This window comes from Chiloscyllium punctatum, chromosome 17, assembly GCF_047496795.1.
Source record: "Chiloscyllium punctatum isolate Juve2018m chromosome 17, sChiPun1.3, whole genome shotgun sequence".
NCBI lineage: Eukaryota > Metazoa > Chordata > Chondrichthyes > Orectolobiformes > Hemiscylliidae > Chiloscyllium > Chiloscyllium punctatum.
In genome coordinates this window covers 76,646,854-76,661,095 of record NC_092755.1, presented here as the reverse complement: position 1 = coordinate 76,661,095, position 14,242 = coordinate 76,646,854, and the positions used below count along the sequence as shown (strand labels likewise).

Sequence of the window (14,242 nt, the reverse complement as noted above, 5' to 3'; positions counted from 1 at the left end):
AGGCAATAAAGAGGGAATTAGAAGAGGGAAGAGTGATAGAGACGTTTCAAAGGGGATTTCCAAACTGAGGGCCATGACACCTGAAAGGGAAGGAATAAAATCAGATGAAGAATTTGCCAGAATTCAAGGACTGGAAAGATGGCAGGGAGTTGTGAGGCTAGAGGAGAGATGGTAAAAATTTAAAAACAAGAGTGGTGCAATTTTAAAATCAAGGCATTGTCAGACAGTGAGTCAGTGTAAGTCAGTAAGCACATGGGCTGAGAGGACAACAGAAATTGGCATGAGTTAGAATATGAGCAGCAGAAATAGAGAGACATGGAAACATGTAAACATTCAGCCCTTTAATCCTGCTTTGCCATTCAACAAGATCTTGGCAGATCCTCTGCCTTGATAATAGACTCTTACTCTCTCTCCCCATACCCTTGATACCTCCAGTCTTGATAAATCTATCTACTTCAGGCTTAAATACTCCTGAGGGAGTTACGCCACAGGCATGTGAAGAATGTAGATGGGTTACCGTAATGGGTAGAAAAGGGAATCGGCAGGTAGTGCAGAGATCTCCTGTGGTGATTCCCCTCAACAACAAGTATACCATTTTGGATACTGTTGGTGTGGGTGTTTACCAGGGGTAAGCAATGGGGCATAAGTCTCTGGGGCAGAGTCTGTCCCTGCTGATCAAAGGGAAATGGGGAAGGGGGAAGAGGAGCTGAGCATTAGTCATTGGGGACTCCATAGTTAGGGGGACAGATAGGAGGTTTTGTGAGAATGAGAGAGACTCACGGTTGGGGTGTTGCCTCTCAGGTGCCAGGGGTCGTGATGTCTCTGATTGTGGTTTTGGGATCCTTGAGGGGGAAGGGGGAGCAGCCTCAAGTTGTGGTCCATGTAGGCACCAATGACAGAGGTAGGAAGAAAGGTGGGGATCTAAGGCAGAAATTCAGGGAGTTAGGGTAGAAGCTGGGTGGAACAGAGTTGTTATCTCTGGTTTGTTGCCCATGCCTTGTGCTAGTGAAGCAAGGAACAGGGAGAGGGTGGAGCTGAACAAGTGGCTACAGGGATGGTACAGGAGGGAGGGTTTTGGATTCTTGGATAATTGGAGCTTTTTCTGGGGAAGGTGGGACCTCTACAAACAGGATGGTCTTCACCTGAACCAGAGGGGTACCAATGTCGTGGTGGGTGGGGGAAATTAGCTAATACTTTTGGGGGGGGGGTTAAACTAATGTAGCAGGGGGATGGGAACCTGAATTGTAGTTCCCGTATACAGGAGGTGGAGGGTAGTGAGGGCAGGGATAGGTTTGTGAGGTCAGGGATAGGTTTACAAGGTCGCAAGAGGGCACCAGCAATCGGGATATTGGTTTGAAATGTGTCTACTTCAATGCCAGGAGCATCCAGAATAAGTTGGGTGAACTTGCAGCATGGATTGGTACCTGGGATTTCAATGTTGTGGCCATTTCAGAAACATGGATAGAGCAGTGACAGGAATGGTTGTTGCAGATTCTGGGATTTAGATGTTTCAGCAAGAATAGGGGAGGTGGTAAAAGGGGGAGGGTGTGGAATTGTTAATCAAGTATTACAGTAGCTGAGATAACATTTGAGGACTTAACCACTCAGGTAGTTTGGGCTGAGGTTAGAAACTGAAAAGGAGAGGCCACCCTTTTGGGAGTTTTCTATAGGCCTCCGAATAGTTCCAGGGATTGTTTCCAGAGGGAAGGATAGTAAAGATGATTATCGATAGGAGCGAGAATAACTGGGGTAGCTGTTATGGGGGAACTTTAACTTCCCCAATATTGACTGGGAATACTATTGTTCAAGTAGTTTAGATGGGTCAGTTTTTGTCCGATGTGTGCAGGAGAGTTTTCTGACACAGTATATAGACAGGCCAACAAGGCGAGATGTCATATTGGGTTTGGTACTGGGGAATGACCCCTGTCAGGTGTCTGATTTGGAGATAGGTGAGCACTTTGGCAATAGTGACCATATTCCGGTTATGTTTACAATAGTAATGGACAGGGATAGGTATATACCGCAGGGAAAGTGGTATAACTGGGGGAAATGCAATTATGAAGCAATCAGGCAAGATTTAGGATGCATAGGATGGGAAAGAATACTGCAGGGGATGGACACTCTTGAAATGTGGAACTTATTGGAGGAACAGCTACTGTGGTCATTGATAAGTATATACCGATCAGGCAGTCATTGTTGAGAGAGGGAGCCATGGTTTACTAAAGAAGTTGAAGCTCTTGTCAAGAGAAAGAAGAAGGCATATGCGAGGATGAGGTGTGAAAGCTCAGATAGAGAGCTTGAGAGTTTTAAGTTACCTAGAAAAGATCTAAAGAGAGGGCTAAGAAGAGCCAGTAGTGGACATGAGAAGTTGTTGACGGATAGGATCAAGGAAAACCCTCAGGCCTTCTCTAGGTATATCAGGAATAAAGGAATGACTAGAGTAAGATCAGGGTCAATCAAAGACAGTAGTTGGAAGTTGTGTGTGGAATCTGAGGACATAGGGGAAGCACTTAAAGGGCAATTTTAGTGAGAATACAGCGACATAGACTACTAGATTAGATGGGATTGAGGTTGACAAAAAGGAGGTTTTATTAATTTTGGAAGATCTGAAAATAGATAAGTCCCCTGGGGTGGATGGAATTTATCCTTGGATTCTCTGGGAAGCCAGGGAGGAAATTGCAGTGCCTTTGTCTTTGATCTTTATGTCATCATTGTCGACAGGAATAGTGCCAGAAGACTGGAGGATAGCAAATATTGTCCCCTTATTTAAGAAGGGGAGTCAGGACAACCCCGGTAATTATAGACCAGTGAGCTTTACTTCAGTTGTTGACAAGGTGTTGGAAAGGGTTATAAGAGATAGGATTTATAATCACCTCGAAAGGAATAATTTGATTAGGGATCGTCAATTTGAAGGGTAGGTCATGTCTAACTAACCTTATTGAGGTCTTCGAGAAGGTGACAAAACAGGTGGATGAAGGTAAACCGGTTGATGTGGTGTATATGGACTTCAGTAAGGTGTTTGATAAGGTTCCTTACGGGAGTCTATTGCATAAAATACAGAGTTTTGGGATTGAAGGCGATTTAGCGGTTTGGTCAGAAATTGGCTAGCTGAAAGAAGACAGAGGGTAATGGTTAATGGGAAATGTTCACCCTGGGGCTCAGTTATGAATGGTGTGCCGCAAGGATCTGTTTTGGGGCCACTGCTGTTTGTCATTTTGAGAAATGATCTGCACGTGGGCGTAGAAGGATGGATTAGTAAATTTGCGGATGACCCTAAGGTAGGCAGAGTTGTGGATAGTGCTGAAGGATGTTGTGGGTTACAGAGGGGCACAGATAAGCTGCACAGTTGGGTTGAAAAGTGGCAAACAGAGTTTAATGCAGAGAAGTGTGAAGTAGTTCACTTCGGAAAGAGTAATAGGAATGCAGAGTACTGGGCTAATGGTAACATTCTTGGCAGTGTAGATGAACAGAGAGATCTTGGTGACCTGGTCCATAAATCCCTGAAAGGTATCACCCAGGTTAATACAGTTGTTAAGGCGGCATATGGTGTGTTGGCGGTAGTTGGTAGGGGGATTGAGTTTCAGTGCCATGAGGTCATGCTTCAGCTGTACAACACACTGGTAAGGCCGTACCTGGAGTATTGCATATAGTTCTGGTCACCACCTTATAGGAAGGATGTGGAAGCTATGGAAAAGGTTCAGAGGAGATTTACCAGGATGTCGCCTGATATGGGAGGAAGGTCTCATGAGGAAAGGCTGACGGAAGTGAGGCTGTTTTTGTTGGAGAGAAGAAGGTTGAGAGGTGACTTGATGGAAAAGTATAAGATAGTCAGAGGGTTTGATAGGGTGGACAGTGAGAGCCTTTTTCCTCGGATAGTGAAGGCCAACACGAGGGGACATAGCTTTAAATTGAGAGGTAATAGATATAGGACAGATGTCGGGGTAGTTTCTTTACTCACAGAGTAGTAGGGGCATGGAACTGCCTGCCTGCAACAGAAGTAAACTCGCCGATGTTAAGGGCATTTAAATGGGCATTGGACATTCATATGGATAATAATGGAATGGTGTGGGTTAGATGGGCATCAGATTAATTGCATAGGTTGATGCAACATGGATGGTCGAAGGGCCTGTACTGCGCTGTCACGTTCTATGTTCTAAATATATTCAGTGACCTCACCTTCACTACCCTCTGAGTGAAGAGATTTCTCCTCATTTCAGTCTGAAATTACTTACCACATATCCTGAAATTGTGACTTTTTGCTGTAAACTCCATGATTAGGGAAGTATCACTCCTACAGCAAATTTATCTAGCCCTGTCAGAGTTTTATACATTTCAGTGCATTCTCTCTCATTCTTCTAAACTAGAGTGAATTGAACCAATCCCTCCACATACAACAGGAATGGTTCTGGCGAAAGTTCCATTCAAAGCAAGTACATCTTTTCTTTGGTAAGGAGACCAAACCAGCATACAGTTCTCCAGGTGTGGTCTCAGCAAGGCTGTGTACAACTGCAGCAAAACAACCTGACTCCTGTATTCAAACTCTTTGTAATGAAGGCTATCATACCATTTACCTTGCTAACTGCTTACTTACCTCAGCAACTAGGTTACAAGGACACCAGTTCCCTTTATACATCAACCTTTCCCAGTCTATCACCTTTGACATAACACTCGGCCACTTTGCTTTTCCTACCAAAGTGGGCAATGCTCCATTCATTCATAATTTACTGCATCTGCCATGTATTTGCCCACTCTCTTATTTTGTTCTGTATCACCGTGAAGTCCCTTTATGTCCTTCTCATCACTCCCACCTAGTTTTGTCATCGGTAAACTTGGAAATATTGCACCCAATTCCTTCATCCAAGTTGTTGATTTATATTGTGAATAGCCGGGGCCCAAGCTCTGAACCTGGGCTACCCCACTGGTCATCACCTTCCACTTTGTAAAATTCCCATTAATTCCTACTCTCTGGTCCCTATCAACTAAACAATTCCCAATCAATGTCAGTACATTACCACCAATCCCAGGGTTTTGAACTTGCACACTAATCTCTTATATGGGACTTTATCAAAAGCTTCTTGAAAATCCACATAAACCACATCCTCAGTTCTCCCTTATCTAATCTGCTTGCTACATCCTTAAAATACTCCAGTCAGTTTGTCAAAATGAATTCCCTTCATATTTGTGTCATTCTGTTGGTATTTTCAAATTTTCCTGTCAGCACATCCTTGACAACAGACTGTACTTCCTGCAGCCGCAGTTTGAGATTCAGATCAGGTGATGTTTCTGGAGGGTGGCATTGTGTCAAGTTGAGAGGTAAAAGGGCTTGGTTCACGCTCACACACTCACCAGGTTTGGGATGTTTGCTGCTGTGCTCTCCCACTTTTCAACTTCCAGAGGCTTCTGGGAGTCAGAGTGCATCCGCTCATCACTGGTCAGGTTTAACAAACGAGGTCTGGGAGACAGGCCCCTGAAAACAAAAACAACCACAGTCTGGATTACACTGTTACACAAACTGCATCACAGGCAGACATAGCCTGTCATACCAATCGCTTTCAAAAGGAATGGTCTCTCTTGGGTCTTTCTGCATGGGTTTCTGAATGGTCCCTGATCTGGTTGATTTAGCCAGTGATTGAGCTGACTGAGTTGGACCTTGTGGTGAAACCAAGATGACTGCTTCTCTGACTGTAAAAGCCCTGCTCAGAGCAGACTCAGCACCACAACCATCACTGATCCCATCTCAGGGACAATCTGCCCAGATTCCTCATCTCCACCGTTAGATTCATTGCAATGGCTCCAAAATGTTCAGAGGAGAGGCTAGGTACAGGGTCACAAACAGAACCCACCTCATTTAGGATCAGAAAATGATTAACTTTACAGTCACTGATCACCTGGTCAGGTTAAACTAGAAATCACAGCAAATGAAGAACTTTCAAAGTCAATGAAAATAAGATGACAATCTGTTTTAGTGATACTGATCACTGAAACATTGACTCTCTTGCTCCTTAGATGCTGCCTGACCTGCTATGTTTTACCAGCACCACACATTTTGACTCTGACTCTCCAGCATCTGCAGTCCTTCCTTTCTCCTAGTAAAAAAAAGCATCTCAGGTCTAAAAATGGCTTGTTTATGCCCTTCCTCAGTTGCTGCAGGCTGTGATTTTCAATTCATAAGTTTTTGTAAGTGTGAACCAGCCACCCTGTGCCTCCTGCAAACAGGTGAAAATATCTGGAAAATGAAGATTGTGAAGCAATGTCTGATCAGTATAAGGATCATTTCAGCAAACCCTGTGGACAAAGGACACTGAACTGCCTTCCCAGTCTTTCCCTCCACCCACACATCTGTGTTTTCTTTATGCTTGTAGGGGATGCTTTATAAGGGGTTTAGAATTTTAACGAGTAGAGTTATATGTTGACAGTTTATAACTGTTTACCTGTAGCTAGAATCTATGTATTTGCGATAAATGGTAATTCTTGTTAAGTACAGAAACCTGGACTGTGCTTTCTATCAGCCTGTGTCTAAAAGAGAGGACAAGTGGTGAATTCTACAAAATTTAAAAATCTTTAACCTTTGTGATGACTTGGGACTGGTGGGACTTGGTTTCAAGAGCACTCGAGAGAGTGAGAGTTTACAGCAACAATCTACCAGCTGGTGGTGACATGGGACAGGATGGTGTGGCTGTGAGTGAGGCAGGTAGAGGGATCCAGGAAGTAGAGTTGCTGGACCCTCAGCCCCTGTCCTTGTCCAACAGGTTCAACAACTTTGCTCTCTGTGTGGACAGCAATGGGGACTGCAGGGAGGATGAGCCGACTGACTGCAGCACCGTGGTGCAGGGAACCAACCAAGTGGGGAGACAGAAGAGAAATTTTGTTGTAATTGGGGATAGTCTAGTCAGAGGCATAGTCACTGTTCTCTGTGACCAGGATTGAGAGTCCTGAAGGGCGTGTTGCCTGCCTGGTGTTCAGGTTCAGGATATCTCAACTGGACTGGAGAGGAACCTGGAGTGGGAGGGTAAAGATCCAGTGGTCATGGTCCATGTAGGTACCAACAACATAGATAAAACTAGGGCAGAGGTTCTGCTAAGGGAATATGAACAGCTAGGAGCTAAATTAAAAAACAGAACCCAAAAGGTAATAATCTCTGGATTACTATCTGAGCCACGAGCTAACTGACACAGGTTCAATAAGATTAAGCAGGTAAATGCATTGTTCAAAGATTGGTGTGGGAGAAATGGGTTTGGATTCACGAGACATTGGGACCAGTTCGAGGGAGGAAGGGACGGTCTTCATCTGAACCGTACTAGTACTAGAGTCCTAGTGAATCGCGTAACTAGGGCTGTAGACAGGGCTCTAAACTAAATGAGGTGGGGATGGCATCCATTATAGCGGAAAACCAGAATTAAAGGAGGAGTTAAGAGTGCAGAACTTAGGAGAGGTTATTAAAATATCCAGCACTGAGATAAATAGGATAGAGTGTACGGACAGGGTTAGCAATCAAACTTCAAGCACACTGGACAAATGAATGACAATGAGAAGGGGAACGGCTAATACAGGACTGAGGGTGTTATATCTGAATGCGAGCAGTATAAAGGGTGAGGTAAATGAGCAAATGGCAGAGATCGAAATGGGCAGGTATGACATGCTGGGCATCACAGAGACACAGCTGCAAGGGGAACAGGATTGGGAACTGAATATTCAAGGATATACATCCTATTCAAAAAAATCAGGCAGGTGGACAGAGGGGGTGAAGTTGTATTATTAGTAGGCATGAAATTAAATCAATAGTAAGAAGTAGGGTCAGATGTTGCAGAATCTGTGTGGGTAGAATTGAAGAACCGCAAAAGGTAAAAATAGAGAAAGAATATAACATGGCGAAGGGCTGTGGGAGACCAGAGGAGAGGGAATCTTACAGAGACCAACAGAGGGCAACCAATAAAGCAATAAGGAGGGAGAAGATTAAATATGAAGGTAAGCTAGCTAATAATATAAGGAAGACTGTAGGAGTTACTTTAGATATATAAAGAGCAAAAGAGAGATTAAAGTGGACATTGGGCCACTGGAAAATGATACTCAAGAGATAGTAGTGGGGAACAAGGAAATGGCTGAGGTACTGAATAAATACCTTGCATCAGTCTTCACAAGTAATATCCCAAATATTTAACAGAGTGAGGGGGCAGAGCTGAGTATGATTGTCATCACCAAGGAGCAGGTGTTCCAAAAACTAAATGGGCTGAAGGTGGATACATCACCTGGACCAGATGGAAAATACCCCAGAGCTCTAAGGGAGATAGCTGAAGAGATAGCAGAGGCATGAGTGATGATCCCTCAGAAATCAGAAAGAGTCCCAGTGGACTGGAAAATCGCTAACGTGACACCCATGTTTAAAAAGGAGTAAAGCAAAAGATGGAAAATTATAGACTGATTAGCTGAACCTTGGTCAAGGGTAAGATTCTGGAATCCATTGTGAAGGATGAGATTTCTGAATACTTGGAATTGTATGGTGATACAGGGCAAAGTCAGCATGGTTTCATCAAGGGGAGGTCATGCCTGACACATCTGCTAGAATTCTTTAAGGAATGAATGATCAGGTTAGATCAAGGAGAGCCAGTGGATATTGTCTGTCTGGACTTCAAGAAGGCCTTTGACAAAGTGCTGCACAGGAGGCTGTAAGATAACGGTCCATAATGTCAGAGGCAAGATGCTAACATGGATAGAAGCTTGGCTCGCCGGCAGAAAGCAGAGAGTGGGGACAAAAGGGTCCTTCTCAGGATGGCAGCTGGTGGCAAGTAGTGTTCCACAAGGCTCAATATTGAGACCACAACCTTTCACTTTATACATTAACGATCTAGATGAAGGAACTGAGGGCAGTCTGGCTAAGTTTGCAGATGATACAAAGACAGGTAGAGGGACAGGTAGCATTGAGGAGGTGGGGAGGCTGCAGAAGGATTTGGACAGCTTAGGAGAATGGGCAAAGAAGTGGCAGATGGAGTACAACATGGGAAAGTGCGAGGTCATGCACTTTGGTAGGAAGTAGAGGCATGGAATATTTTCTAAATGGGGAGAAAAATTTAGAAATCTGAAGTGCCAAGGGACTTGGGAGTCCTAGTCCAGGATTCTCTCTAGGTAAATTTGCAGTTTGAGTCAGTAGTTAGGAAGGAAAATGCAATGGTGCCATTTATTTTGAGAGGACTTGAATATAAAAGCAGGGACATACTTCTGAGGCTCTACAGGGCTCTGGTCAGACCACATTTGGAATATTGTGTACAGCTTTCGGTCCCATATCTCAGGATGGTCAGAGGAGATTCATGAGATGGTCCCAGCAATGAAAAGCTTAACATATGAGGAATGTTTCAGGACTCTGGGTTTACGCTTGATGGAGTTCAGAAGGGGGACCTAATTAAAGCTTACAGAATATAGAATGGTCTAGACAGATACATATTGGGAAGATGTCTTCATTGGTAGGAGAGACTAGGACCTGAGGGCACAGTCTTAGAGTAAAAGGAAGACTCTTTAGAACAGAGATAAGGAGAAACTTCTTCAACCAGAGAGTGGTGAATCTATGGAAGGCTGTGGAGGCCAGGGCATTGAGTATATTTAAGATTGAGATAGATAGGTTCTTGAGTATCAAGGGGATCAAGGGTTATGGGGAGAAGGTAGGAGAAACTTATCAGCCATAATTGAATGGCAGAGCAGACTCGATGGGCTGAATGGCCTATATTTTGCTGTTATGGTCTTATGGCCGCTTCTTACCTACTTATGCTTGAAGCATCTTGGTCCTCCACCTCATCAGCACTACAAGTAGCACTGGAATCACTGTTCGTGTTTAACCTGTCGTTAACCTCAGTCTCCACCACGTCCTGTGAGCCGACCTTTGAGATTTGTGCAGTTTCTTCATCTGGCTTTTGCGTTCTCTCCTTATTGCCAGAGCGTTCAGCTACAGAAAGGCCATTCTCACTTGTCCTGTCCTCTGATTGTTCAGCCTTAATGTTAACAGTCTCCATTCCCTCACAATCCTTCTCGTTACAGTCTCCTTCAGAATTGAGCTTTTCCATGGAATTTTGCAGCTTGGAATCCTCATTCTCATCCTTCTCTGAATCCTCTCCTCCTGTCCTTTCAGGATTAGCCAGGCTCGTGTCCTTGGTTTTTATCCTCAACGTTGATGAGGATTCACTCTCAGCGTCTGAACTCCTGTTACCTGCTGCTCAAAGAGAACTTCTAATCACATGGCATCAAAGCAAGAACATACATTTCTATCGCGCCTATCACCAATGTAATATGTCCCAAAACAAGAACGTGGCCTTGCTGTGGACTCTCTCACTACAGGACATTATCGGTTCTACTGGATCCTGTTATTTTAAAATAGCTCGGTTTGATCACCCTCACATTCTAAGCCACGCCGCTCCGTGCAACCTGTCCTCATCATTTAACCCTGACCACTCCAGGACCACTCCGCTTCCTCTCCAACACCAATCTGTTGTCCCTGAGCAGTGGTGGCCAGAACTGAGCAGTTACTCTCAATGAGCTCTCTACAGAGTTCTGTATAATTAACAAAACTGCCACCTCTTTATATTCCAGGCCTTTTGAGACAAAGGCCAACGAGCGATTTGCTTTTTAGATTAATTTTTCTACTTGTGCATTAGGTTTTAGTGATTTCTGGATTCCTGAACGTCACAGCTCCTTTATAGCTCCATGTTTCCCAGCACTTTGTGATAATCAGTACAGTCTAACACAAGGTGCTTAGAGTCTAAATGGAGAATTCAGACAAGAAGCTGCTCATTTTATAGGGCAGGGATGTTTCAAGTCTTCACAAGACGACAACTTGTGTGGGGTTTAGCAGAAACCCACATGGCAGGAAAGAATAAAAGGGGAGAATTAATTGAATAAGGGAAACTTCATTAAATCAGAATCAAAGTGTCCAGTGGCAACATTAGTGATGAAAAGGGAACTAAAGCGAGCAGGTAGGTGTGACTATTTAACATAGTGAAAACTCTTGAGCGCACAGCAGAAGGTAACCACAGAATGTTTTCACTTGGTCTAAACCACTTAACTGAACAGACAATTCTCAAGTGCCTATCTGAATGGGTCAGTTTCAAATACTTTTCAATGAACTGACAACTGTATTGTGTAAATGTTAAACCTTTTAATATAAACATACCTGTATCCTGAAAAGGTTGATCATTTTAATGATCTGTCTGTTATGATACAGTATAAGGAAGCCACTTTCACTCAATGCTTAAGTTTCAGCTCAGAAACCTGTAACAGCAAGTTCTCTGAATAAAGGCAACTAAAGGCCATTTTACATTGTCTCTCATTCTGGTTCGTGGTCTAAAAAAGGGACCTCAATGCCTGGGAGTTGCGGTAATGAATTCCAGACTGAAGGATTGACCAGGAATCCTGGAGAGGGACAGGACTACCTCGCAAAGAGAAAGTTAAAAATCACACAATATTAGATTATAGTCCAACAGGTTTATTTGGAACTACTAGATACCAGACGAAGGAGCAGTGCTCTGAAAGCTAGTGCTTTCAAATAAACCTGATGGACTATAACCTGGTGTTGTGTGATTTTTAACTTCGTCCACCCCAGTTTAACACCAAGACCACCACATCAGGGTTTAGAGAGGCAGTACTGAATCAGATGGCTCAGGGTTTTGGAGGTCTGTGCTGTGTTAGGGGGATTGGGCTTTGGAAGTCTGTGCTTGTCTTGGGGGGCGGGGTCAGGGTTTAGAGAGGCAGTGCTGAATCAGACGGCTCAGGGTTTGGGGGTCAGGGTTTAGGGCGCCTGCTGTCCAGCTCCTGTCCTCTGCTCTCACCGATCTCCACCTCCACATCCTCTCAAAGAGAAGGGGAAGCTTGGAAGTAGCAAGTTTGGCTTCACTAAATCAGAGTTCAGGCCAAGTGAATACAATTCAAACACAGAATGCTGGAGAAACTCAGCAGGACTGGCAGCATTTGTGGGGAGAGAAGCAAAGTTAATGTTTCGAGTCTGGTATGACTCTTTAAAAGTGGGTATGATAGTTAGAATCAGATGAAATGATGGATCAAATGAGACTGTCAGATCAAGACCGAATGATTTCATAATAACTGAAAGCAGTGGGCATTCTGCCAGGACCTCAAACAGGAGAACATAAAGGTTCAATTGGTCTTCTTTATCCTGAAGAACACATATCAGGAATGCTGGGAATTAAGTAGTGAACTTTGACTATATCAATTTCTACAGAAATCCCAGCTGTTGTGGACCGATACCATCAGCAAATGCATACAAACCTTCTGCATCTTCTCGCATCTCTTCTTCATTCCCACTGGTTCCAGAAGCTTCCAGATCCTCATCTTCAGCAGCAGATGTTGCTGAGGATTCCTCTCCCTGTGCCGCTGGGATCTGCCTCTTCTTCTTCACAACCTTTTCTGCCTCCTTTCAACACAAAATAAAGTCATGAGAGAAGTGGTTAGCACTGCTGCCTCACAGCACCAGGGACCCGAGTTCGATTCCTGCCTCTAGCGACTGTCTGTGTGGAGTGTGCACATTCTCCCAGTGTCTGTGCGGGTTGTTTCCGGGTGCTCCGGTTTCCTCCCATAATCCAAAGATGTGCAGGTTAGGTGAACTGGCCATGCTAAATTGCCCGTAGTGTTAGGTGCAGGAGTAAATATAGAGAAGGGGAATGGATCTGGGTGGGTTACTCTTTGGAGGGTTGGTATGGATTTGTTGGGCTGAAGGGCCTGTTTCCATACTGTAGGGAATCTAATCTAAAAAACCAGCAGTAGGCAGCAGAGTGGGTGCAGCAGGAAGATGGAGCACTGAGCCGACCTGAATATCAGATACGTGCGGCCCTTAGGAGCGAGGGCCAGCTATTTGGCCAGTTGATACCTTTCTAACTGAGAAACCACAAAGCAGGCACAGCGTCACAGATCGGAGAAGCATCCCAGCTCAGTCCTCTTGTTTATTTTTCCTAATCAACTTGCTCACAGCTCTTGATGACGTGGGACTTGAACCCGGGCATCCTGGAGCAGAGGCAGGGACACTACTGAACAGCAAGAACAGTCAAATAAAATAAAACAAAGAACTGTAGATGCTGGAAATTGGAAACAGAAACAGTAATTGTTGGAGAAATTCAGCAGGTCTGACAGCATGTGTGCAGAGAGAAACAGAGTTAACATTTTGAGTCCAGTGACCTTCTTCAGAAAATAGACTGAATTAGGAAGGGGGCGGTGGAGAGAAGAATGCAAGAAACTTGGCAGGAGTGCAAGGGATGGGGCGGGAGCACGAGACATGGAGAGGGAGCGAGAGATTGCACGAGACAGCGAGCAAGAGTGCTCCATTGACTAAGCAATGACAAACTGATTTGGGGCTCAGAGAAATGGGATGTGTGATAATGTGTGTGCACTGACTGACCCAGCTGACAGTGCTCACTAACAGCGAATCCATTCCCTCATAGTTTTATTGGGGATCAGTTAGCTCAGTTGGCTGGACAGCTGGTTAGTGATGCCTAGTGATGCCAACAGCACGGGTTCAATTCCCACATTGGCTGAAGGACTCTCTTTGACAACATCTCCCCTCACAGGAGGCATGGTGACTCTCAGGTTAAATCACCAGCATTGTCTCTCTCCAATGACAGGGCAGCCCCAGGGTCCTCTAGGTGGAGGAGGAGGCCATTCACAATTGACTCTTTCTGATCCTGCCCCTGATCATGATCAAAATCTGAACAGTGCATCACTGAAATTCTGTTTGACTTCACTCGAGGCCAAGCGCAGAATGGGATAGAGAATTAAAATTACAGGAAGCACTCAGTCACAGCAATATACAGCCTGAAAGGAGCCCAGTTCCTGAAACAATACGATTAAAGAATCTTCAAAGGTTGTTCCAAGCTGTTGTCGGCATGGCAGCTGGGTGGGAGAGTCCAGAACATAATGGGACACTTGGAGCCAGGTCATACAGGGGTGATATTAGCAAGCACTACCTCATGGACAGATCTGGGGACATTTGTGATTGGTTTCCTCACACAGTCGGTGATGGTAAAGATCAACTGAAACTATCAAAACTGAGACGTTGGTTGGATCTGAAAGGAGGTGCTTCGAACCCTCTGTTACACCAGCCAAGGCCACAATGGCCACACAAGGATATCTGGAAGAGAGGTCTCAAGGTGATGGAGGTCAGAATTCCTCACTAATGACTCAAGTATCTGGTGACAAGCTTCAGGAGAGAGAAAAAGAATCTTAAAAATGACTAGACGATGGAAGAGAATCTGCTGGA

The 14,242-nt window shown here is 44.5% G+C and overlaps 1 protein-coding gene across 9 annotated transcripts in view; it reads right to left on the bottom strand.

Moving 5' to 3' along the window:
* Positions 1-14,242, bottom strand: part of ncor2 (nuclear receptor corepressor 2) — a 244,980-nt gene that overhangs the window by 77,894 nt on the left and 152,844 nt on the right. For all 9 annotated transcript variants that reach the window (XM_072587584.1, XM_072587583.1, XM_072587589.1 and 6 more), the window contains 3 exons: positions 12,262-12,406; positions 9,748-10,195; positions 5,347-5,467 (listed from right to left, as the gene is read on the bottom strand). In XM_072587584.1, the coding sequence (XP_072443685.1) occupies positions 5,347-5,467; positions 9,748-10,195; positions 12,262-12,406 (714 nt within the window). The remainder of the gene's footprint in view (positions 1-5,346; positions 5,468-9,747; positions 10,196-12,261; positions 12,407-14,242) is intronic.